This window comes from Heterodontus francisci, chromosome 5 (genome assembly GCF_036365525.1).
Source record: "Heterodontus francisci isolate sHetFra1 chromosome 5, sHetFra1.hap1, whole genome shotgun sequence".
NCBI classification, from domain to species: Eukaryota; Metazoa; Chordata; class Chondrichthyes; order Heterodontiformes; family Heterodontidae; genus Heterodontus; species Heterodontus francisci.
The window spans coordinates 23,511,709-23,534,478 of NC_090375.1; the positions used below are offsets into that span (position 1 = coordinate 23,511,709).

The 22,770-nt window shown below is 43.2% G+C and overlaps 1 protein-coding gene across 3 annotated transcripts in view; it reads left to right on the plus strand.

The window, feature by feature from the left end:
• The window catches only part of cep192 (centrosomal protein 192), a 239,969-nt gene that overhangs the window by 118,758 nt on the left and 98,441 nt on the right, over positions 1-22,770 (plus strand). For all 3 annotated transcript variants that reach the window (XM_068031195.1, XM_068031194.1, XM_068031193.1), the window contains exons 23-26: positions 2,922-3,047; positions 16,248-16,385; positions 18,371-18,434; positions 21,964-22,103. In XM_068031195.1, coding sequence (XP_067887296.1) covers positions 2,922-3,047; positions 16,248-16,385; positions 18,371-18,434; positions 21,964-22,103 — 468 coding nt within the window. The remainder of the gene's footprint in view (positions 1-2,921; positions 3,048-16,247; positions 16,386-18,370; positions 18,435-21,963; positions 22,104-22,770) is intronic.

Here is a 22,770-nt window from a genome sequence, read left to right on the forward strand (position 1 = left end):
TGGGAGATTTTCTGTGTCTTCCTCCATGAAAACAGACAAAGTAATTGTTTAGTTTCTCCACCATTTCCCCATTCTCCATTATAAATTCTCCCCTCTCCGCCTGTAATGGATCCACATTTGTCCCTGCTAATCTTTTCCTTTTCACATACCTAAAAAAGCTTTTACAATACGCCTTTATTTCTCGCTAGCTTGCGTTCATATTCTCTTTTCCCTTCATCAGTTTCTTTGTACTCCTTTGCTGGATTCTAAATTGCTGTCAATCCTTGGGCCAACCACTTTTTCTGGCAACCTTTATAAGGTGGGACGGTGATGGCGTAGTGATACTGTCACTGGACTAGTAATCCAGAGGCCCAGGCTAATGCCCTCCAGACATGGGTTCAAATCCCACCACGGCAGCTGGTGGAATTTAAATTTAATGAATGAATATAAATCTGGAATTGAAAGTCAGTCTCTGTATTGGTGCCATGCAGCCATCATTGATTGTTATAAAAACCCGTCTCGTTCACCAATGTCCTTCAGGGAAGGAAATCTGCCGTCCTAAATTGGTCTGACCTACATGTGACTCCAGGCCGACAGCAAAGCAAAGTGGTTCTTTCTTAACTGCCCTCTGAAACGGCGTAGCAAGTCATTCAGTTCAAGGGTAATTAGGGATGGGCAACAAATGCTGGCCTGCAGGAACGCCCACATCCTATGAAAGAATCTTTTTTTAAAAACTTCCTTTGATCTAATGCAGCCTTCAGCTTCCTTTGTTAGATATGGTTGATTCAGCTTTCCTGTTGAGTTTTTGTGTCTGAGGAATGATCATAATGTGATCATACCCTTTTTGCTCCTCAACACTAACCAAATGGATTCTGTCCCTGCCACTTCAAGGACATCCTTCCAGCACTGCAGTGTCTTCCCGAATCAGGAACGCTATCCCACCTCCCTTTTTCTGCTTATCTATCTTTTCTGAACACTTTATATCCTTGTACATTAAGTGCCCAGTCCTTGCCATTTTCAAGCCACGTTTCCATAATTGCCATTATAGTCCCATACTATTTGTGCTTGTAGCTCACCAACCTTATTCACCACTGCTTTGTATGTTTACACATATACATTGTAATCCTGTCTTTGCATTCCTCATAATCTTTCTCAGTCCACTCCCATCTAATACAGAACTATTCCCTTCTGTGTGCTGTCTAACACTCTTGCTCTGACCCCACCTGATTCTTTGCTGTTTCATATTCTAGTGCTAGCTGTCTCTTCTTATTCTTGGTGTTCCTCTCTTGCATTATCTCATGGTTCCTACATCCCTGCCAAGTTAGTTTAAACCCTCTAGCAAAACACACTAGCAAATCGCTCTGCAAGCAAATATGTCCCAGCTGTGTTCAGGTGCAACCTATCTTCAGAGCTCAACACAGTGCCCCAGGAAACTAAAGCTCTCCTTCCTGCATCATCTATCCAGCCACACATTCATCTGCACTATCCTCCTATTCCTATATTCACTTGTGTGTGGTACTGGGAGTAATCTGGAGGTTACTACTTTTGAGGTCCTGTTTGCTAATTTCTTGCCTAGCTCACAAATCTTTCTGCAGGACCCCATCCCTCTTCTTGCCTCTGTCGTTGGTACCAATGTGGACTGTAACTGCTGATTGTTCACCTTCCCCCCCACCCCCGTGCTCTGCCTCTGCTCAATGACATTCTTGACCCTGGCACTAGGGAGGCAACACACCATCCTGGATTCACGTCTGTAGCCACAGAAACGCCTGTATGTTCCCTTGATTATGGAATCTCATCACTATCACTCTTCCAGTCTTCCTTGTACCCCTGTACAGATGAGCCACCCATGGTGCCATGGCCTTGGCTCTGGCTGCGCTCCCCAGATGAGCCATCAGTTTCCTCAGTATTCAGAATTGAATACTGGTTGGAGAGTGAGATGCACTCAGGGGATTCCTGCATTTTGACTGCCTTGCAGTCACCCATTTCCTCTCTTCCTGTATACTCTTGAGCTGTGGGGTGACCGCATCTATAAACGTGCTATCCATGAATCTCTCAGCCTCACAGATGCACTACAGTGACACCAGCTGCTGCTCAAGTTCCAAAACCCAGAGCTCAAGCTGCTGAATCTCTTAAAATCTCTGGAGTTGACCAAACATTGGGTGCAATATTTTTTTGGTGTTGATTTAAGTACAGATGATGCACAGTAAACAGTTATGTTTTGCTGATAGGTTTGCAGGTTATCTTGGGGTTGAGCAGATTGCATGCTATTTTGATTGAGCTTAAACGGGTATCTAATGGAGAGGGCTAGGATCAGGAGTTAGGCTGTTGGAACAAGACAAATTGGTTTCGGTCTTGATGTTGAGCTGCAAAGAAAACATTTGGCGCACCTACTTGGTCAGACAAGCATTTTGACAATGCTATGATAGTTATGTTTTGATCGTGCACGTTGACGGGTAAATATGGATATGTTCTGCATACAAATGAAAGCTCGTGTAAAGTTTTGCCAAGGAGCAAAATTTACAGAGGGAATCGGTGGGGACTACGGGTGGAAACTTGGAGCCCATGAGGTGACCATGTGTCGACAGGAGGAAGAGCCTTAGCAATATTGGGACTGGGAGAAATAGACCCATGTCAGTGTTCTCTGAGATGGTATTCGGAGGGATTGAAGAGGATGATGATGGCTATCAAGGGCACAGAGGATTAGAGTAGAGATAATTGTGTCATGGTCGTAATGCAATTTTTCACTTTTGACAATTAACTGTTTAAAAATAAAAATGTTACTATGTGCTCAGGATGTAATTGGATTTACAGAAAAATTATTGAATCAAAATTGATAATACATTCATATAGAATTCTCGACAATTCAAAAGCATGTTATTTTGCTCAAATATAATAAACTTCCACTTCAATTCAGTAAATAGATTTCATCTGTCTAATTCTAGATTTTGGCTGGGAAAGGCAAATGCTTGGATTTTGGTGACTTGGTACCCGGTGGCAATAAAGCACTCTCTCTCAAACTGATCAACAGGACTCATGCCACTGTTCCCATTCGGCTTGTTATCAGTGCCGTAAGTTTTTATTTCTCTGTGTCTAATTGAACAAATTTAATGTATTTTGCCCATCTGATTTTTCTCAGTTCTATAGCTTTCTTTGCCATTTAAGACTTAGTCTCACTGTCGTGATGCCAGAGTTTTGACGCGATAGCAAAGTTCCTCCTTATAGCGTACAATATGCACGGATTCTTTTTTAGATGGTTTTGTTCACAATATGGGCGTAGCTGGCAAGGCAAGCACTTATTGCCCATCTCTGAATTACCCCTAGTGAGCTGCTGCAGTGTGTGTGGCGTCTGTTTGCCTACAGTGCTGTTAGTGAGGGAGTTCCAGGATTTTGATTCAGTGACGATTGAGAAACAGCCATCTATTTCCAAGGTCAGGGTGGTGTGACTTGCAGGGGAACTTGGAGATGACTGTGTTCCCATGCGCCTGCTGTCCTTGTCCTTCAAGGTGATGGAGGTTGCTGGTTTAGGAGATGCTGTTGAAGAAACCTTGACGAGTTGTTGCAGTGCATCTTGCATGGGACACGCTATAACCATGGTGAACCAGTTGTGGAGGAATTCCAAGTGGTGGATGGGGTGCCAATCAAGTGGAATGATATGTTTTGGGTGTGGTTGAGCTTCTTGAGTGTTGTTGGAGCTGCACTCATCCAGACAAGTGGGCAGTATTCTATCTCACTCCTTTGTGCCTTTTTAGGATGGAAATGCTCCGTCACGTCAGGCAAGTTACTTGTTGCAGAATAACTAACCTTCGGCCTGCTCTTGCAACCACAGTAGTTTTGTGGCTAGTCCAGTTAAGTTTCTGGTTAATTCTGACCCCAAGATGTTGGGCGATTGAGCAATGGTAATGCTTCTGAATATCAAGGGGAGATGGTTAGACTCTGTTGTTGGAGATGGACATTGCCTGCCACTTGTGTGACACAAATGTTACTTGCCACTTATCAGCCTAAGTCTGAATATTGTCCCGGGCCTGCTGTATGCGGCACAGACTGCTTCTTTACCCAAGGAGTTGCAACTGGAACTGAACACGCCGCAATGATTAGACCTTCTGAAGGAGGGAAGGTCATTGGTGAAGCAACTGAAGGTGGTTGGGCCTAGTAACAATGTACTGGGGCTGAGATGATTGGCCTCCAACAACCACAACCATCTTCCTTTAAGCTCAGTATGACTGCAACCAGTGGAGGTTTTTTCCCCTCCAAGTCCAGTTGACTTCAGTATTGCTAGGGCTCCTTGATGCCACACTCAATCAAATGCTATCATAATAGTCGCTCTAACCTCAGCTCTGGAATTTAGCTCTTTTGTTCATGTTTCGACTACAATTAACAAAAGAGCGGGGAAACAGAAAGCCAGCCATGGGCAGGTATACTGGGGAGCTTTTAATGTAATCTAAATTATTCAAATATACAATCAGATTTCATTGATAAACTATATTAGTTTTCATACTAATTTATCATCGGGAGAGAGAGATCAGTGGGGAGCTCAAAAGAGCAGCGACTGAGAGAGAGAGGCCTGCAGGGAGGATATTGGTTTAAATTAGGAGGTGGGAAATTTAAAAAAAATAATTATCAGAATAGTTTTGTAATAAGAGTATAGGCACAGAGCAGGACTAGAGGTATTATTAGAACTGATAATTTAAACAGATACTAAATGGATTGTTTAAAAAAGGAATAGAGGGTTTTTGTTTCCATCATGGATGGGCAGCTGCAACTTGTCACTTGCAATTCCTGCGCCATGTGGGGACTTCAGTACATTTTGTGTTTTGGGCGGCCGCGTGTGTCGGAAGTGTCTCCAGCTGCTTCAGCTTGGCTCAGTATTTCCGAACTTGAGGGGCAGATGGAATTACTGGAGCATCAGGGGCAGGAGAATTTCCTGGATTGTCCGTTCCAGGAGCTGATCACTGCACAGGGGTTAAGAGTTCAGGATAGTAGGTGGGTGGCCATCTGGAAGAGTAGAAAGAGGCAGTTAGTGCAGAAGCCTTGGGGGTGTGTGCCACTGTCAAATCAATACTCAACTTTGGAGACTGCTGGGAGTGATGACGCCTTTAAAGGATGCAGTCCAGACCATGGCACCAATGGACAAGGGACTAAACAGGAGCAAGCAGCAAGGTGCAGAAATGCAGTTGTTATAGGTGATTTCATAGTCAGGGGGACAGAGGCATTTGTGTAATATTTGTAGTAAGTCCTGCATGGTGTGTTACCTCCCTGGTGCCAGGATGAAGGACGTCATAGAGAGGGTGCAGGATATTCTGCAGGGGGAAGGGAGTGAGCCAGAGGTTGTGTTACACATTGGTACCAACGACATAGCAACAGTAGGTTTCGAAGTCCTACTGTCAGATTTTCAGGAGCTAGGGAGGAAATTAGAGTAGGACCAAAGCTCCTTAACAGCATCTTCCAAACCTGCGACCTGTACCACCTCGAAAGACAAGGGCAGCAGATGCATAGGAACACCACCACCTGCGAGTTCCCCTCCAAGTCGCGCACCATCCTGACTTGGAACTATATTGCCGTTCCTTCACTATCGCTGGGTCAAAATCCTGGAAGTCCCTTCCTAACAGCACTGGGTGTACCTACCCCACATGACTGCAGCAGTTCAAGAAGTTAGCTCACCACCACCTTCTCGAGGGCTATTAGGGATGGGCAATAAATGCTGGCCTAGCCAGCGACAACCACATCCCAGGAAGGAATGAAAAAAAAGGCCTCGAACGTCGTAATTTCTTGATTACTCCCAGTGCCACATGCCAGCGAGAGTAGAAGTAGGAAGATTGGGAGGATCAATGCATGGCTTGAAGCATGGTGCAGGAGGAGGGCTTCAGATTGCTGGGGCATTGGGACCAGTTCTGGATCATCATACACTTATTCATTGGACCTCAACAGGCTGGGACCAATGTCGTCGAGGGGAGATTCACTCGTGTGGTTGGGGAGATTTTAAAGTAAATTGGCAGGGTTGGTGGGTACCAGCATATAGAAGTGGCCGCAGACGTGAATCCAGGATGATGTGTTGTCTCCCTGGTACCAGGGTCAAGGATGTCACTGAGCGGCTGCAGAGCATCCTGAAGGGGGAGGGTGGACAGCCAGCAGTCGTGGTCCACGTCGGAACCAAGATATAGAAAGTGGTCTTCAGTCAGAATTTCAGGAGCTAGGTAAGAAATTAGCAGCAGGACCTCAAAAGTAGTCATCTCTGGATTACTCCTAGTGCCATGTGCAAGTGAGTACAGGAATAGAAGGATCAGATAGGTCAATGTGTGGCTGGAAAGATCGTGCAGGAGGGAGGGCTTTAGACTCCCGGGACATTGGGACTGGCTCTGGGGGAGATGGGACTGGTTTATGCTGGATGGGTTGCACTTCAACAGAGCTGGGACTGAGTTCCTTGCGGGACGTTTTGCTAGTGCTATTGAGGAGCGTTTAAACAAGTTTGGTAGAGGAATGGGGATCTGAGGGTAGACTCAGTTGGGACAAAATCAGAAATGAAAATGGAAGGCAGAAGATTAATGTATGAGTCTGGAAGACAGAGGAAACAAAGGTTAGAAAATAAGAGTTTGGCAGTGCTCTCTTTCAATACAAGGAGTATAGCAAATAAAGCAGATGAACTAAGGCCACAAATCGACACGTGGCAGTATGAGATAACTATTACTGAAACATGGCTTAAGGAGGGACAGGAATGGCAGTTCAACATACCTGGTTACAGCATTTTCAGATGCGATAGGGAGGGGGATAAGAAAGGAGGGCGAGTGGCGATTTGGGTCAAAGCAACTATTACAGCTGTGGGGGGAGATGATCTGTTGGAAGGTTCATCAATGGATTGAGCAAAGGAACAAAAAAGGGGCGATCACACTGCTGGAAGTATACGATAGACCCCCAAACAGTCAAAGGGAGTTAGAAGAGCAGATATGTAGGCATTTCTGAGAACTGCAAGAACAGTCGGGCAGCAATAGCAGGGGATTTTAACTGCCCCAATATTAACTGGGATAGTTATTGTGTGAAAGGAATTGAGGGAGCAGAATTCTTGAGGTGCATTCAGGAGAACTTTTTTGGCCAGTATGTAGCAAGCCCAACAAGAGGGGGTGCAATTTTAGACTTCGTTTTAGTAAATGAAGATGGGCAGGTGGAAGGGGTGGCAGTGGGAGAGCATTTTGGTGGTAGTGATCATAATTCAGTCAGTTTTAACATAAGTGTGGAAAAAGACAGAGATAGAACAGGAGTTACAATTCTCAATTGGGGCAAGGCCAGTTTTACTAAACTGAGGAGTGATTTAAGGAAAGTGGACTGGAACCAGCTGCTTGAAGGTAAATCAGTATCAGAGCTGTGGTAGGCATTCAAAGAGGAGATTCAAGGGGTTCAGAGCAAACATGTTCCCACAAAGAAAAAGGGTGAGATGGCCAAATCTAGAGCCCCATGGATGTCAAGGAGCCCTCAGGGGGGTAAGGCAGAAAAGGAAAGCTATGTCCAATACTGAACTCAATACCACGGAAAGCCGAGAGAAGTATAGAAAGTGGAGGGGCGAAATCAAAAAGCAAGTTAGGAAAGCAGAGAGGGCATGAAAGGATATTGGCAAGCAAAACCAAGCTGAACCCTAAGATGTTTTATCAATACATTAAGAGTAAGAGAATAACTAAGAGAGTAGGGCCCATAAAAGACCAAAAAGGTAACCTATGTGGAGAGGCAGAAGATGTTGGTATGGTTCCTAATGAATACTTTGCGTCCGTATTTACAAAAGAGGGGCACAAAGCAGATATTGTAGTTGAGGAGGAGGGGTGTGAAGTATTGGATGTGATAAGCATAGGGAGAGAGTAAGTATTAGAGTCATAGAATTATACAGCACAGAAACAGGCCCTCGGCCCATCGTGTCTGTGCCAGCCATTAAACACCTATCTATTCTAATCCCATTTTCCAGCTTGGCCCGTAGCCTTGCATGTTATGGCATTTCAAGTACTCATCTAAATACTACTGAAATGTTACGAGGGTTCCTGCTTCGACCACCTCTTCAGGCAGTATTCCAAATTCCAACCACCCTCTGGGTGAAAAGGTTTTTCCTCAAATCCCCTCTAAACCTCCTGCCCCTTACCTTAAATCTATGCCCCCTGGTTATTGACCCTTCCGCTAAGCAAAGTTTCTTCCTATCTAACCCATCAAGGCCCCTCATAATTTCATGATACCTCAATTATATCTCCCCTCCGCCTTCTCTGCTCCAAGGAAAACAATCCTCGCCTTTTCAGTCTCTCCATAGCTGAAATGCTCCAGACCAGGCAACATCCTGGTGAATCTCCTCTGCACCCGCTCCAGTGCAATCGCATCCTTCCTATAGTGTGGTGCCCAGAACTGTACACAGCGCTCCAGCTGTGGCCTGACTAGCGTTTTATACAGCTCCATCAGAACCTCCCTGCTCTTATATTCTATGCCTCGGCTAATAAAGGCAAGTATCCCATATGCCTTCCTAACCACCTTATCTACCTGTGCTGCTGCCGTCAGTGATCAAGTACAGCACGGTCCCTCTGACCCTCTGTACTTCCTAGGGTCCTACCATCCATTGTTTATTTCCTTGCCTTATTAGTCCTCCCGAAATGCATCACCTCACACTTCTCAGGATTAAATTCCATTTGCCAGAGCTCTGCCCATCTTACCAGCCCATCTATATCATCCTGTAATCGAAGGCTTTCCTCATGACGCCACCAATATTCATGTCATCTGCGAACTTAGTGATCATACCTCCTATATTCGCCTTTAAATCATTAATTTACACTACGAGCAGCAAGGGTCCCAGCACTGATCCCTGCAGTACACCACTGGTCACTGGCTTCCACTCACAAAAACAACCCTCGACCATTACCCTCTGCCTCCTGCCACTAAGCCAATTTTGGATCCAATTTGCCAAATTGCCCTGGATCCCTTGGGCTTTTACCTTCTTAACCAATCTCCCATGCAGGACCTTATCAAAAGCCTTACTGAAGTCCATGTAGACTACATCAGCTGCTTTACCCTCATCTACACATCTAGTCACCAACTCGAAAAATCCAATCAAGTTAGTTGGACATGATCTCCCCCTGACAAAGCCATGCTGACTATCCCTGATTACACCCTGCCACTCCAAGTGGCGATTAATCCTGTCCCTCAGAAGTTTGTCCAATAGTTTCCCAACCACTCACCAGCCAGTAATTACCTGGTTTATCCCTGCTACCCTTCTTGGATAATGGTACCACATTCGCTGTCCTCTGGTACCTCTCCTGTGGCCTGAGAGGATTTGAAAATTTGTGTCAGAGCACCTGCAATCTCCTTCCTTGCCTCACCTAACAGCCTGGGATACATCTCATCTGGGCCTGGGGATTTATCCACTTTTAAGCCTGCTAAAACAGCTAATACTTCCTCCCTTTCAATGCTAATACATTCAAGTATATCACAATCCCCCTCCCTGATCTCTGCACCTACATCGTCCTTCTCCATAGTGAACACAGATGAAAAGTAATCATTTAAAACCTCACCTATGTCCTCTGGCTCCGCACAAAGATTGCCACTTTAGTTCCTGATGGGCCCGACTCTTTCCTGGTTATCCTCTTGCCCTTAATATACTTATAAAACGCCTTAGGATTTTCCTTTAACTTGCCCGCCAGTGTTTTTTCATGTCCCCTCTTCGGTCTCCTAATTACTTTTTTAAGTACCCCCCTACACTTTCTATACTCTAGTGCCCTCTTTTCGATACCCTGTTTTCAGCCCTCTGAATCTGCCATAAGCCTCCTTTTTTTTTTCCTGATCCAATTCGCTATATGCCTTGACATCCAGGGTTCCCTGGACTTGTTGGTCCTACTCTTCACCTTAACGGGTACATGTTGGCTCTGAACTCTCTCTATTTCCTTTTTGACTCCCACAGGTCTGATGTAGATTTGCTTATAAGTAGCTGCTCCCAGTCCAATTTAACCAGATCCTGTTTTATCATAAAATCGGCCTTTCCCCAATTCAGTACCTTTATTTCCGGTCCATCTTTGTCCTTTTCCATAACTACCTTAAATCTTAGAGTTATGGTCACTATCCCTGAAATGTTCCCCCACTGACACTTCTGCCACTTGACCGGCTTCATTACTTTGGATTAGGTCCAGTACTGCCCCTTCTCTTGTAGGACTTGCTACGTACTGGCTCAAAAAGCTCTCCTGTATGCATTTTAAGAATTCCGCTCCCTTTAAGCCTTTTGCACTAAGACTATCCCAGTTGATATTGGAGAAGTTGAAATCTCCTACTAGTATTACCCTATTATTTTTACACCAGAGTTTTGCCTACATATCTGCTCCTCTATCTCTCCCTGACTGTTTGAAGGTCTGTAGTGCACTCCCAGCCAAGTGATTGCCCCCTTTTTGTTTTTAAGTTCTACCCATATGGCCTCATTAGAGGAACCTTCTAAGATATCATCCCTCCTTACTGCAGTAATGGACTCCTTGATCAACAATGCAATGCCACCTCCTCTTACCTTTTCCCCTATAACGCCTGAAGATTCTATGCCCTGGAATATTGAGCTGTCAGTCCTACCCCTCCCTCAACCATGTCTACGTGATAGCAGTAATATCATAATGTCATGTGTTAATCAACACCCTCTGCCTTATTGGTAAGACTCCTTGCATTAAAATAGATGCAATCCAGCCTTGCATTTTTCCCTTGTGCCTTAACAGGTCTATATTTGCTTGGCCTTCCTGACTGACTCAGTTTCTCTTCTATATAAGACTGTGCATCACCCCCTCCTCTGCCTCCACTCTGTATCCCATCCCCCTGCCAAATTTGTTTAAACCACTCCTATCCCTGCCAAACAGCACTAGCGAACCTCCAAGCAAGGATGTTGGTCCGGTTCTGGTTCAGGTGCAACCTGTCCAACTTGTGCAGGTCCTACCTTTGCCAGAAACAGACCCAGTGATCCAGGAAACTAAAGCCCTCCCTCCTGCACCACCACCTCAACCACGCATTCATCTGCTCTATTCACATATTCCTATACTCACTAGCACATGGCACTGGGAGTAATCCAAAGATTACAACCTTTTATTAATTGGATTACCATCCTTGAAAGTTGATAAATCACCAGGGCCAGATGGAACGTATCTTAGGCTGTTGAAAGAAGCAAGAGACGAAATAGCAGAAGGTCTGACCATCATTATCCAGTCCTCACTGGATATGGGTGTGGTGATGGAGGGTTGGAGAACTACTTGCGTTGTACCTCTGTTTAAAAAGGAGCGAAGGATAGACCGAATAATTACAGGCCAGTCAGTCTAACCTCAGTAGTGGGCAAATTATTGGAATCTATTCTGAGAGACAGGATAAACTGTCACTTAGAAAGGTACAGGTTAATCAAGGATAGTCAGCATGGATTTGTTAAGGGAAGATCTTGTTTGATCAACTTGATTGAATTTTTTGAAGAAGTAGCAAGGAAGATAGATGAGGGTAGTGCAGTTGATGTGGTCTAAATGGATTTTAGCAAGGCTTACAATGTCCCACATGGCAGACTGATTTAAATGAAAAATCCTGTGCAGCAAGTTGAATACAAAATTGGCTCAGTGGCAGGAAACAAAGGATAATTGTTGACGGGTGTTTTTGTGACTGAAAGGCTATTTCCAGCGGCGTTTAGCAGGGCTCAGTACTGGGTCCCCTGCTTTTTGTGGTATATATTTACGATTTGGGCGTAAATGTAGGGGACGTGAGTTAGAAGTTTGCGGACGATACAAAGATTGGTCATGTGGTAGCTAGCGAGGAGGATAGCTGTAGGCTGCAGGAAGATATTGATGGTATGGTCAAATGGGCAGAAAAGTGGCAAATGGAATTCAACCCAGCGGCGTGTGAGGTGATGCATTTGGCGAGTTCAAACATGGCAAAGGATTAATTGGAAAATGCTGAAGTGTAGAGGAAGTAAGGGACCTTGGAGTGAACAGGTCGATAAGGTAGTTAAGAAGTCGTATAGAATCCTTTCCTTCTATTAGCCAAGGTGTAGAATATAAGAGCAGGGAAGTTATGCTGGAACTGTATAAATCATTGGTTAGGCCACATGAGTACTGTGTGCAGCCAGAAAGGATGTAATTGCACTCGAGGGCACAGAGGAGATTTACGAGGATGTTGCCGGGACTGGAAAAATGCAGCTATGAGGAAAGATTGGATAAGCTGGGGTTGTTCTCCTTGGAACAGAGAAAGCGAAGGGGAGATCTGATTGAAATGTACAAAATGTTGAGGGGTCTGGATAGAGTTGAGGTGAAGGGCATATTCACCTTGGCAGAGAGGTCTGTGAGTAGGGGACATAGATTTAAAGTGATTGGTAGAAAGGTTAAAGGGGATTTGAGGACAAACTTTTGCACCCAGAGGGTGGTGGGGGTCTGGAACTCACTGCCTGAATGGGTAGATGAGGCAGAAACCTTTCAAAAGGAGTCTGGACATGCATCTCAAGTGCCGTCATCTGCAGGGCTACGGACCAAATGCTGGAAGGTGGTATTAGAATGGGTGTATCGTTTTTCGGCTGGCACAGACACATTGGGCCAAGTGGCCTCTTTCTGTGCTTTAAACTTTCTCTGAACTAGTTGGGAGTGGACTGAGAAGGACTACGAGGAATGCAAAGACAGGATTACAATGGTGTGCAAACACAAAGTGTAGTGAGTAAATAAGGTGGTTGAGCTGCGAGCACAAATAGCAGTTTGGGAATGTGATGTAATGGCAATAACTGAAATGTGGCTTAAAAATAGAGAGGAGTGGGTCCTTTAATATACAAGGATATAAAGTGTTCAGAAAAGATAGACAAGGAAAAAAGGGAGGTGGGATGGCATACTGATTAGGCAAGACATTGCAGTATTGGAAAGAGAGGATGTCCTTGAAGGGGCAAGGATGGAAACCATTTGGTTAGAGTACAGAAGCAAAAAGGGTATGATTACATTCCTAGGGGTATTATATAGGCCTCCAAATAGTGAGAGGTAGAGGAGCAAATCTGCAGGGAAATCAGGTGTGCAAGAACTACAGAATGGTGATATTGGGGTATTTTATTACCCAAATATCTAATTGGGTACTATAAAGGGTAAGGAGGGGGATGATTTTCTGAAATGTGTTCTGGAGAGCCTCCTTGATCACTATATTCTCAGCCCAACTAGAAAGGAGGCATTGCTGGATGTGGTGCTGGGAAATGAGGTGAACCAATTGTCTGTTGCGGAGCACTTGGATAAGAGTGATCATCGTATCATGAGGTTTAGACTAGTAATGCAGAGAAGCAACGAATGAAGTAAAGCAGAATGTTTAGATTTGAAGAAGGCTAATTTCAACATTGAGATGGGATCTACCAGGGTAGAATGGAACCAACGACTGACAGGAAGAGTTGTTTCAAACATTGGGTTATCTTTAAGGAAGAGATGCTTCACATACAGACTAGGTACATTCCAACAAGGGCAAAAGGTAAGGAAACCAAGAACAGAGCTGCTTGGATGAAGAGGGAGATAGTCATTATGATTAAACAAAAAAGAGGATGTATGATGAACGTCAGGTGAATTTTTCAAGTGAGAACTGGGCATAAACAGTAAGTTTAGAGGGGAGATGAGAAGGAAAATGAGGCTGGGAAAGAGAGAATATGAGAATAGAATGGCAGGTCAACATAAAAAGGAACCCAAAAATCTGCTACCAGCATGTAAATAGTAAGCAGGTAGTAAGAGGTGGAGTGGGGCCTATTAGGGGCAAAGAGTGTTATATATGCTTAGTGGTTCAGTGCTTTGTGTCATCAGCATTCACTATGGAAGTGTAATCTGACAAAATAGCAGAATCAGAGAATAGAGGCAATGGATAGGGTAAAAATTGAGAAGGGAGAGGTACTAAAAAGGCTGGCTATGTTTTGTGTAGCTGGTCTGGATGGCTTGCATTCCTAGTTGCTAAAAGAGTGGGAATGGAGATAGCAGAAAAGCTTGCTGTAATCTTCCAATCTTCCCTGGATACGGGATGGTGCCAAAGGATTGGAGAGTGGCAAATGTGACACCCTGACTCGAAAAAGGGAACAAGGATTATCCTAGCAATTTACAGGCCAGTCAGTTTAACATTAGTGGTTAAAGTTTTAGAAACAATCGGGGGGGGGGAAATTTTACACACACTTGGAGAGGTTTGAATTTTCAGGATAGCCAGCACAGATTTGTAAAAGGCAGAGTTCCGAAGAAGGGTCACTGACCCGAAACGTTAACTCTGCTTCTCTTTCCACAGATGCTGCCTGACCTGCTGAGTGGTTCCAGCATTTCTTGTTTTTATTTGTCAAAGGCAGATTGTGCTTGACTAATGTAATTGAATTTTTTGATGAAGTAACAGAGAAGGTGGTTGAAGGAAATGTAGTCGATGTTGTTTATTTGTATTTTAAGAGAGCTTTTGTAAGGTGCCACATAAAAGGCTGGTTAACAAAGTTGATGCTCATGGAATATGAGGGTCAGTGTCTAATTGGATAACCAGTTGGCTTAAGACATAAAACAGCAAGTCGTAGTAAATGGTTGTTTTTCAGACTAGAAGATGGTAGGCAGTGATGTTCCCCAAGGGTCAGTGCTTGGACCACTGCTTTTTCTGCTATATTATAAATGACTTGGATCTTGGAATACAGAATAGAATCTCAAAATGTGCCAATGATGCCAAACTTCGAGGTGTGACAAACAGTGAGGATGATCAAAGTGTGAGTTGATGCATTTTGGAAGAAGGAATAGGGAGAGGCAATATATACTTAATGACACAGTTCTGTAGAGTGTTCAGGATTAGTGACCTTGGGGTGCATCGACCTTTGAAGGTGGCAGAGCATAGTGAGAGAGTGGTTCATAAAGCATCTGGGATCTTGGGCTTTACAAATAGAGGCATTGAGTGCAAAAGCAGGGAAGTTATGCTGAGCCTTTATAAAGCTCTGGTTAGACCCCAACTGGACTATTGCATTTAGTTCTGGTCACCACACTTCAGGAAGGATGTGAGGGTCCTTGGGAAGATGCAGAGGAGAGTTCCCAGAATGGTTCCAGGGATGGGGGATTTTATTTTCAAGGTTAGTTTGGAAAAGCTGTGATGGTTCTCCTGAGAACCAAGGAGATTGAGGGGAGATTTAATCCAAGTGTCCAAGATTATGACAGGCTTAGATAAGTTAGGCAAGGAAAAATTTCCCATTAACTAATGGTACAAGGACGAGGGGGACACAGATTGAAGGTTTTGGATAAAAGATGCAGGGGGAATATAAGGAAGTGCGTTTTTATGCAGTGGATGGTAATGACCTGGAACTCGCTGCCCACAAGGGTGGTGGAACTGGAGCCAATCTATGACTTCAAAAGGAAATTGGATGGTCATTTTGAAGGAAATAGACTTACAGGGATCCAGTGGGGAAGTGGGACTGACTGGATTGCTCTGTGGAGAGCCGGCATGGACTCAATGGGCTGAATGGTGTAAATGACTGACTGTAATAAGGTTTAGAGCTGACTGGTCCTGTCTGTCAGTTCTTTGTTCAGACAACAATTCAGCTTTAGCCAGTGAATTGAGATGATTACTCGTTTCAGACACTGCACTGAGTCTAAATGGGATTTCTCTGCTGTCTGGACATTCCTAGTGTTGGCCCTCACTAAATCAAACCATGCAATATGTCATGCCTCCTTCCTCTTTTCATTGCCAGTATAGGATCACTTTTGACTCATGAACTGGGAAGCCATCCTGAGAAAATGGATGTCACCTGAGAAAAATTCATAGAATCTTGAGCTGACCCTGTGGGTTCAACCCATTTATAACTTCTATTACCCTGCTATCTGACATCCCGTTGCAATGTTATTGAGAGATTGTTCTGTTGCAGAGCAAGTATCAGCACAACAAGTACTGTATCAGCAAAAAAATATTTTGGCAGGGACAAATCCATTTTTTCAGTGTTGAATATCTAAGTTATAGTTGAATAACCTAATGTGAAACACATTCTAAGATATTTTGTTACTTAAAACCACAGCCATGTGGTTGACTCTTAAAATGCCCTCTGAAATGGCATTTCACTCAGATGGCAAGTCACTTCGTTCGAGGGCAATTAAGGATAGGAATGCTGTCCTAGCCAGCAATGCCCACGTCCCACAAAACAAAAAAAAACCTTGAAAAACATTGGGTTAAAATACTGCTCATGGCAGAAGACTCAATGCCATCCACTACCCTCTAGGTATGCAATCAATCTTTAATTCACAGGGAAACTTAATTTAATTTAGACGTGTCATGTTTGGCAATAATTCTATGTATGTTTTTGTATTGTACAGAATGCTGCTGCTTGGAGATGTTTTACATTCTCCAAGTCTGACATGTTGACAGAAGCCGCACTGCACACTGAGAGAATCTCACCATTGGTAGCCCCATCTGTCATGAATCATGTGATGCAAGCCAGCTATGATGGAGAGGTAATGAGAAATTCTGAACTTCAGCCCAATGTGTTCTTTAATGTTCATTTTCAACCTTCACATTCTTTCAGAAGAGTAACTGTTTCTTCTGCTTAGATATTTATTCCTGTCATAGGATAGTAATGATTTGTAAATTTGAGAAGGCTGCATAATATCAGCCAGTGTGAATAATCAAATAGACTTCAAACTTTCTAAATTGTTCAGTGGCTTGCAAAAATGAACTGCTAGAAATACTTAGTGCTGTTCAGTGTTCTAACTGAAAAAAACAGTAAGCTTAGCAAAGTGTTTTATTCAAAGTAGTATAATTTTAAGCTAGGAAAAATGTCTAATTTCCAACCTTATTGAGTGGCACAGAAGGGTTGGATCACTCTTCCTCCTGGATGACTCTACTGGGTCCTAGACTCTGAGCATTGCAGAGTGGCCTCAAAACAGCAATGACGGCGGCTTTGAACTGGCCTGAGTACTTATCCAGAACTGAAGGACCTAGAACCCATCTCACCTGCTGTATTCTCAGCAGACAGCATTGTTTTCCAGTATCACATAGCTGCAGATCAGCTCTCTGGTTAGCTTGAAGCCATGTTTGAAGTCTTTTTTGGTTGCTCCTCCTCACCGTGTGGTGTTTTATTTTTTTATTTTTATTTAGAGATACAGCACTGAAACAGGCCCTTCGGCCCACCGAGTCTGTGCCGACCAAGAACCACCCATTTATACTAACCCTACAGTAATCCCATATTCCCTACCACCTACCTACACTAGGGGCAATTTACAATGGCCAATTTACCCATCACCTGCAAGTCTTTGGCGGTGGGAGGAAACCGGAGCACCCGGCGAAATCCCCCGCGGTCACAGGGAGAACTTGCAAACTCCGCACAGGCAGTACCCAGAATTGAACCCGGTATCTTGGTATTAAAAAGCTATGAACAATGAACCGAAGAGCAAAGCTGTGATACTGTTTAGTTTAGAGATACAGCACTGAAACAGGCCCTTCGGCCCACCGAGTCTGTGCCGACCATCAACCACCCATTTATACTAATCCTACACTAATCCCATATTCCTACCACATCCCCACCTGTCCCTATATTTCCCTACCACCTACCTATACTAGGGGCAATTTATAATGGCCAATTTACCTACCAACCTGCAAGTCTTTTTGCTTGTGGGAGGAAACCGGAGCACCCGGAGAAAACCCACGCAGACACAGGGAGAACTTGCAAACTCCACACAGGCAGTACCCAGAATTGAACCCGGGTCGCTGGAGCTGTGAGGCTGCGGTGCTAACCACTGCGCCACTGAGTAGATGTTAAATATAGGCCAAGTCATTTCCATCTGAAGGAGAGGAAATTGGAGACTCCATTATCCCAGGCTGACCTTGTGCATTTTCACAACCGTTGAGTACCATTAGTGGCGTTTCGCTCAGAACTGTTAGGATCATAATTTAGGGGAAACTAGAAAAAGTCATTTTTTTTTTTTTAAACTTCACTAATAATTTGTGTATTGCTAAAATATATTCCATTTAATTTCTGTTTTTTTAAATAGTGTGATGCCAACTATTCACCGGTTCCAATTTTAACTAAATCTAATTGTGTCCTAGAGAATAACGGCAATCAGTTATTCAAGAACAGCAACTACTACTATAATTTCTTCAGTAGGATAGCATACTTTTTAATCCCTTGTTGTGGATATCTGCGTGGAATGTCCTACCGATGCCTGATACCCACAACCAGCAAGAAGCTCAAACTTAATAAAACTGTTGCCCAGAATATTTGTGTTTATATAGCTGATGACGATTAGAAACTATAAAAACTTTGCAGTCTTTGATCAACTGAAACACACAGACTACTGTATTCACTCAGTATCAATTATTCTCTGGAACAGTTTAGAGTGGTCTTTTAAACTTCAACGAACCTCACCTATATATGTTCATTTTTTTCTTTTATTTCAGTGGACCTCCTACAGTATTTTAAGTTTCTGTTTCTTCTTTACAGGATCCTGAAAGTATCGTTTTGTGGGTTCATTTTAGTGCGCCACAAAAATACATCAGTAGTTCAGGTAATTATTTTTTTGCAGTTGTAATATTTTGAACAGCTAGCACCCCAGTTTTCTCTCTGGAAAGGGAGCAGGTTTGTTTAGGCAAAATGGTCTTTCCCTAATTTTTCTCTTCCTGCTTTGAAACTGGTAACTCATGCTGGAGCACCTTTCCCAGGGCTGTTGCAAGTCTTCTGGCACATTCTTGTAAAGATTTGTTATACATGTGCAAGCTTAGATGGTGAACAGCTGCTGGCTGTTTGACCAGTATTATAGCAGCACAGACTTGTGTAGTAAGGGATGCTGGATTACCATAGGGAACTGGAACTTGTTCTGACCGTCCCCCTCCTCTTCCCTCCCCCCCCCCCCCCCCACCCCCTGCAACCTCCAACCCCCACCAATCCCCATTTCCCTGACTCAGATCACTGTTTATCCGTGGTTATTTTCTACAGGTTAAAGTGGAATTTGAGAACAAAGCTAAGGTATCTTAACAATTTAACTTCTATCAAATAGATGTACCCTTTTAACTTGTTTCATCACCAACTTTGGGAAAAGGTAAGCTTTGAATTCAGGTTAGAGTAGATTTAATGGGCCAGGCTCTGGGAGATTATATGCAAGTTAGTCCTTGGACATGGAAGTGGAAAGCCTGATACAGATGGATTCATATTTGATTTGTGGCAGTCTATGATTCTTCCCTAATAATGCAAAAAGCCAGTGCCTGAATGAGAAGGCAGTTCTACTTGGATTAGCAATGGAAAGCCAAATGGCCTGCCCCTGCTCCTATTTCTTAAAGCTGAGAAAAGTCCTGTGTTTTTGAGCTGCCTCGCTGATGCCAACTGGTGCTTTTATGTTATTGGGTAATAGACCATGTCACTACAGGAAGAAAGTACCCTTGCTATATTGGGCAAGTACCATCTACTTATGTGGCTTTCATAGTATCTTGGTTTGGACATATGGTTTTATGAAAGGGAAGTTGTGTTTGACACATTTATTAGTGTTCTTTTGAGGATGTAACGAGCAGAATGGATAAAGGGGAAACAGATGTGTATTTGGATTTCTAAAATGCATTTGATAAGGTGCAACATAAAACGTTACTGCACAAGCTAAGAGCTCATGGTGTTGGGGGTGATATGGATAGAGTATTGGCTAACTAACAGGAAACAGTCGGGATAAATGTCATTTTCAGGTTGGTAAACTGTAACTAGAGGGGTGCCACAGGGATCTGTGCTGGGGCCTTAACTATTCGCAATGTGTATTAATGCCTTGTATGAAGGGACCGGGTGTATTGTAGCCAAATCTGCTGATGGTACAAAGATAGGTGGGAAGGCAAGTTGTGAGCAGGGCGCAGTCTAAGTGATATAGGTAGGTTAAGCGAGTCGGCAAAAATTTGGCAGATGGAGTAGAATGTTATTTAGAAAAATTCAAGGTAATTGGGCAGAGTCAACATGGTTTTGTGAAAGGGAAATCATGTTTAACCAATTTATTGGAGTTCTTTGAGGGAGTTACATGTGCTGTGGATAAAGGGGAACTGGTGGATGTAACGTACTTTGATTTCCAGAAGGCATTTGATAAGGTGCCACATCAAAGGTTATTGCAGAAAATAAAAGCTCATGGTGTAGGGGGCAACATATTGGCATGAATATAAGATTGGTTCGCTAGCAGGAAACAGTAGGCATAAATGGGTCATTTTCTGGTTGGCAAGATGTAGCAAGTGGTGTGCCACAAGGACCCTTGAGGGGTCACTGACCCGAAACGTTAACTCTGCTTCTCTTTACACAGATGCTGCCAGACCTGCTGAGTGGTTCCAGCATTTCTTGTTTTTATTACAAAGGGATATAGATAGATTAAGTGAGTGGGAAAAGATCTGGCAGATAGAGTATAATTTGGGAAAGTGGGAAATTGTCCACTTTGGCAGGAAGAATAAAAAAGAAGCATATTATCTAAATGGTGAGAGATTGCAGAGGTCTGAGATGCAGAGGGATCTGGGTGTCCTAGTGCATGAATGCAAAAGGTTAGTAGGAAAGCTAATAGAATGTTATCGTTTATCACGAGGGGAATTGAATACAAGAGTAGGGAGGTTATGCTTCAGCTATACAGGGCATTGGTGAGACCACATCTGGAGTACTGTGTACAGTACTGGTCTAGTTATTTAAGGAAGGATGTAAATGCGTTGGAGGCAGTACAGAGAAGGTTTACTAGACTAATAGCTGGAATGGGCGGGCTGTCTTATGAGCAAAGGTTGGACAGGTTAGGCTTGTATTTGCTGGAATTTAGAAGAGTAATGGGCGACTTGATTGACACATATAAGATCCTGAGGGGTCTTGACAGGGTGGATGTGGAAAGGATGTTTCCCCTTGTGGGAGAATCTAGAACTCAGAGTCGCTCTTTAAAAAAAAAAAAATAAGGTGTTGCCCATTTAAGACAGAGATGAGGAGAAATTTTTTCTGAGGGTCGTGAGTCTTTGGAATTCTCATCCTCAAAAGGCAGCGGAAGCAGAGTCTTTGAATATTTTAAGACAGAGGTAGATAAATTCTTGAGCAAAGGGGTGGAAGGTTATCGGGGGTAGGTGGAAATGTGGAGTAATCATTTCAGCCATGAACGTATTGAATGGCGGAGCAGGCTCGAAGGACTGAGTGGCCTAGTCCTGCTCCTAATTCGTATGTTTGTATGTAGGCTAAGATCAGAACAGCCATGAATGGCGGAGCAGGCTCAAGGGGCCGATGACCTACTTTTCTCTATTTCTTGTGTTAAGCATTTTGATGGGGTTCTTTGAATGTCAAATAGCTGACTGAGAAAATAAAAATTAAACTATTCTGTATAGTTGAACAAATGTTGGGCAGCATTATATTTCACAACTTTGTGCAATTAGTTGTTAAACGAGAGACCAAGTTGATTTTTTTAGGATAGAGCATAAGTGATCTTGGGTTTTAGAATAAGGACAGAGTTTAAAAACAAAGTTGCTAAGCTATACAAATCTTTGATTAGGCCATACCTAAAAATATTATGTATTAATTTGGGGGGGAAACCTCAAAGCCATGGAGAGGGTACAGAAGAAATTTACTAAAATGTGACTAGGGTATAAGGTTTTAGTTATGGGAAGAAACTGAGGCCCCTTTCATTGTAATGGAAAAAGTTAAAAGTTTTAAGAGATGCTCAAAATAATGAATGACTTTGTTGAGGAAAATGAGGGTACTATTTTTCTCCTCATTAGTAATTCATAACCGTTGCGTATATGTTTAGAGGGCATGAAAAGAGCAATGAAATGAGTTATTTTTAATGCAGAGGATTATTAAGACATGGAATATTCTAATCCAGTAGTTTATACAGAATCCATGTTCACTGTTATATGGCCAGTAACTAAACAATGAAATGGTAGTGAGGAAATGGGATTAAATGAATTTCAGATAGCTGGCACAGACTAGATCAGCCTTAACACAATAGGCTTTCCCTATTTTTTAATCTTCTGTCAAATCATAATGGCCTTTGCTTTATGTTAGAAATCTTTAACTTTAAACTGTATTATGAACATAAATGCCATGACCTTTTATTTCAGATCCTTTAGGAGCAGCAGAGGACTACTCAGCAAGAGTTGATATTGAGGTTGACAGTCCTGGCCCCAGCCATGTTATTAACAGTGTACCACTCTGTGCCAGAGTTGGAACTGCCAGAATACATGCTCCAAAAGACATGCAGGTATGCTGATACAAGTACTTGCAGACATCAAAGAATTTGTTCTTGGGTTTCCTGACAGCCTTGTGGGTAGATATCTGGTGTAACACTAAAGCACATCAACAAAAAATGTAATTTCCTGGTTCATTTTTCACATCTGCCCATCTCTCTGTACACAAATATAAATTTTTGGCATGGGGCAACGAAAGTGAAAATCCAAGTGCTGATATGTTGTGAGATGTAATTTTTTTTTGTACACCAGATATATGGACTGAAGTAATTTTCTGTATTAGCAAATGGATCAACTGAGATGTGATGTCAAGGGCCATTAGCAATACCAGCATGAGGTTCAGTTCAAACAGTGGCTGAGCATTTAGGTCAGGTAGCCAAATTATAGTAGCAGTTGGCTTGGGTTCAGGCACCATCTGTCTTGAAGGTTTCCACTGCTTGAGTTGCACAAGCCCTGACTTTTGCATCTGAGCTATGAAAGTCAAGATGGTGAGGTACGTAAGACTGTTTTATACTGCCAAAAATTCAAGTTATCTGTAAACCTGTGCGTGGAAGAGACTGTCAGTGTGTCATTCTTAATGTAGGTTATCAGCATCTGCTGTATATAAAGGCCAGGTACAATTCAAAGGTTTTGAAGACCAGACATTTGTTGTGAACGCCTCTGCTGTATTGTTAAACTTAG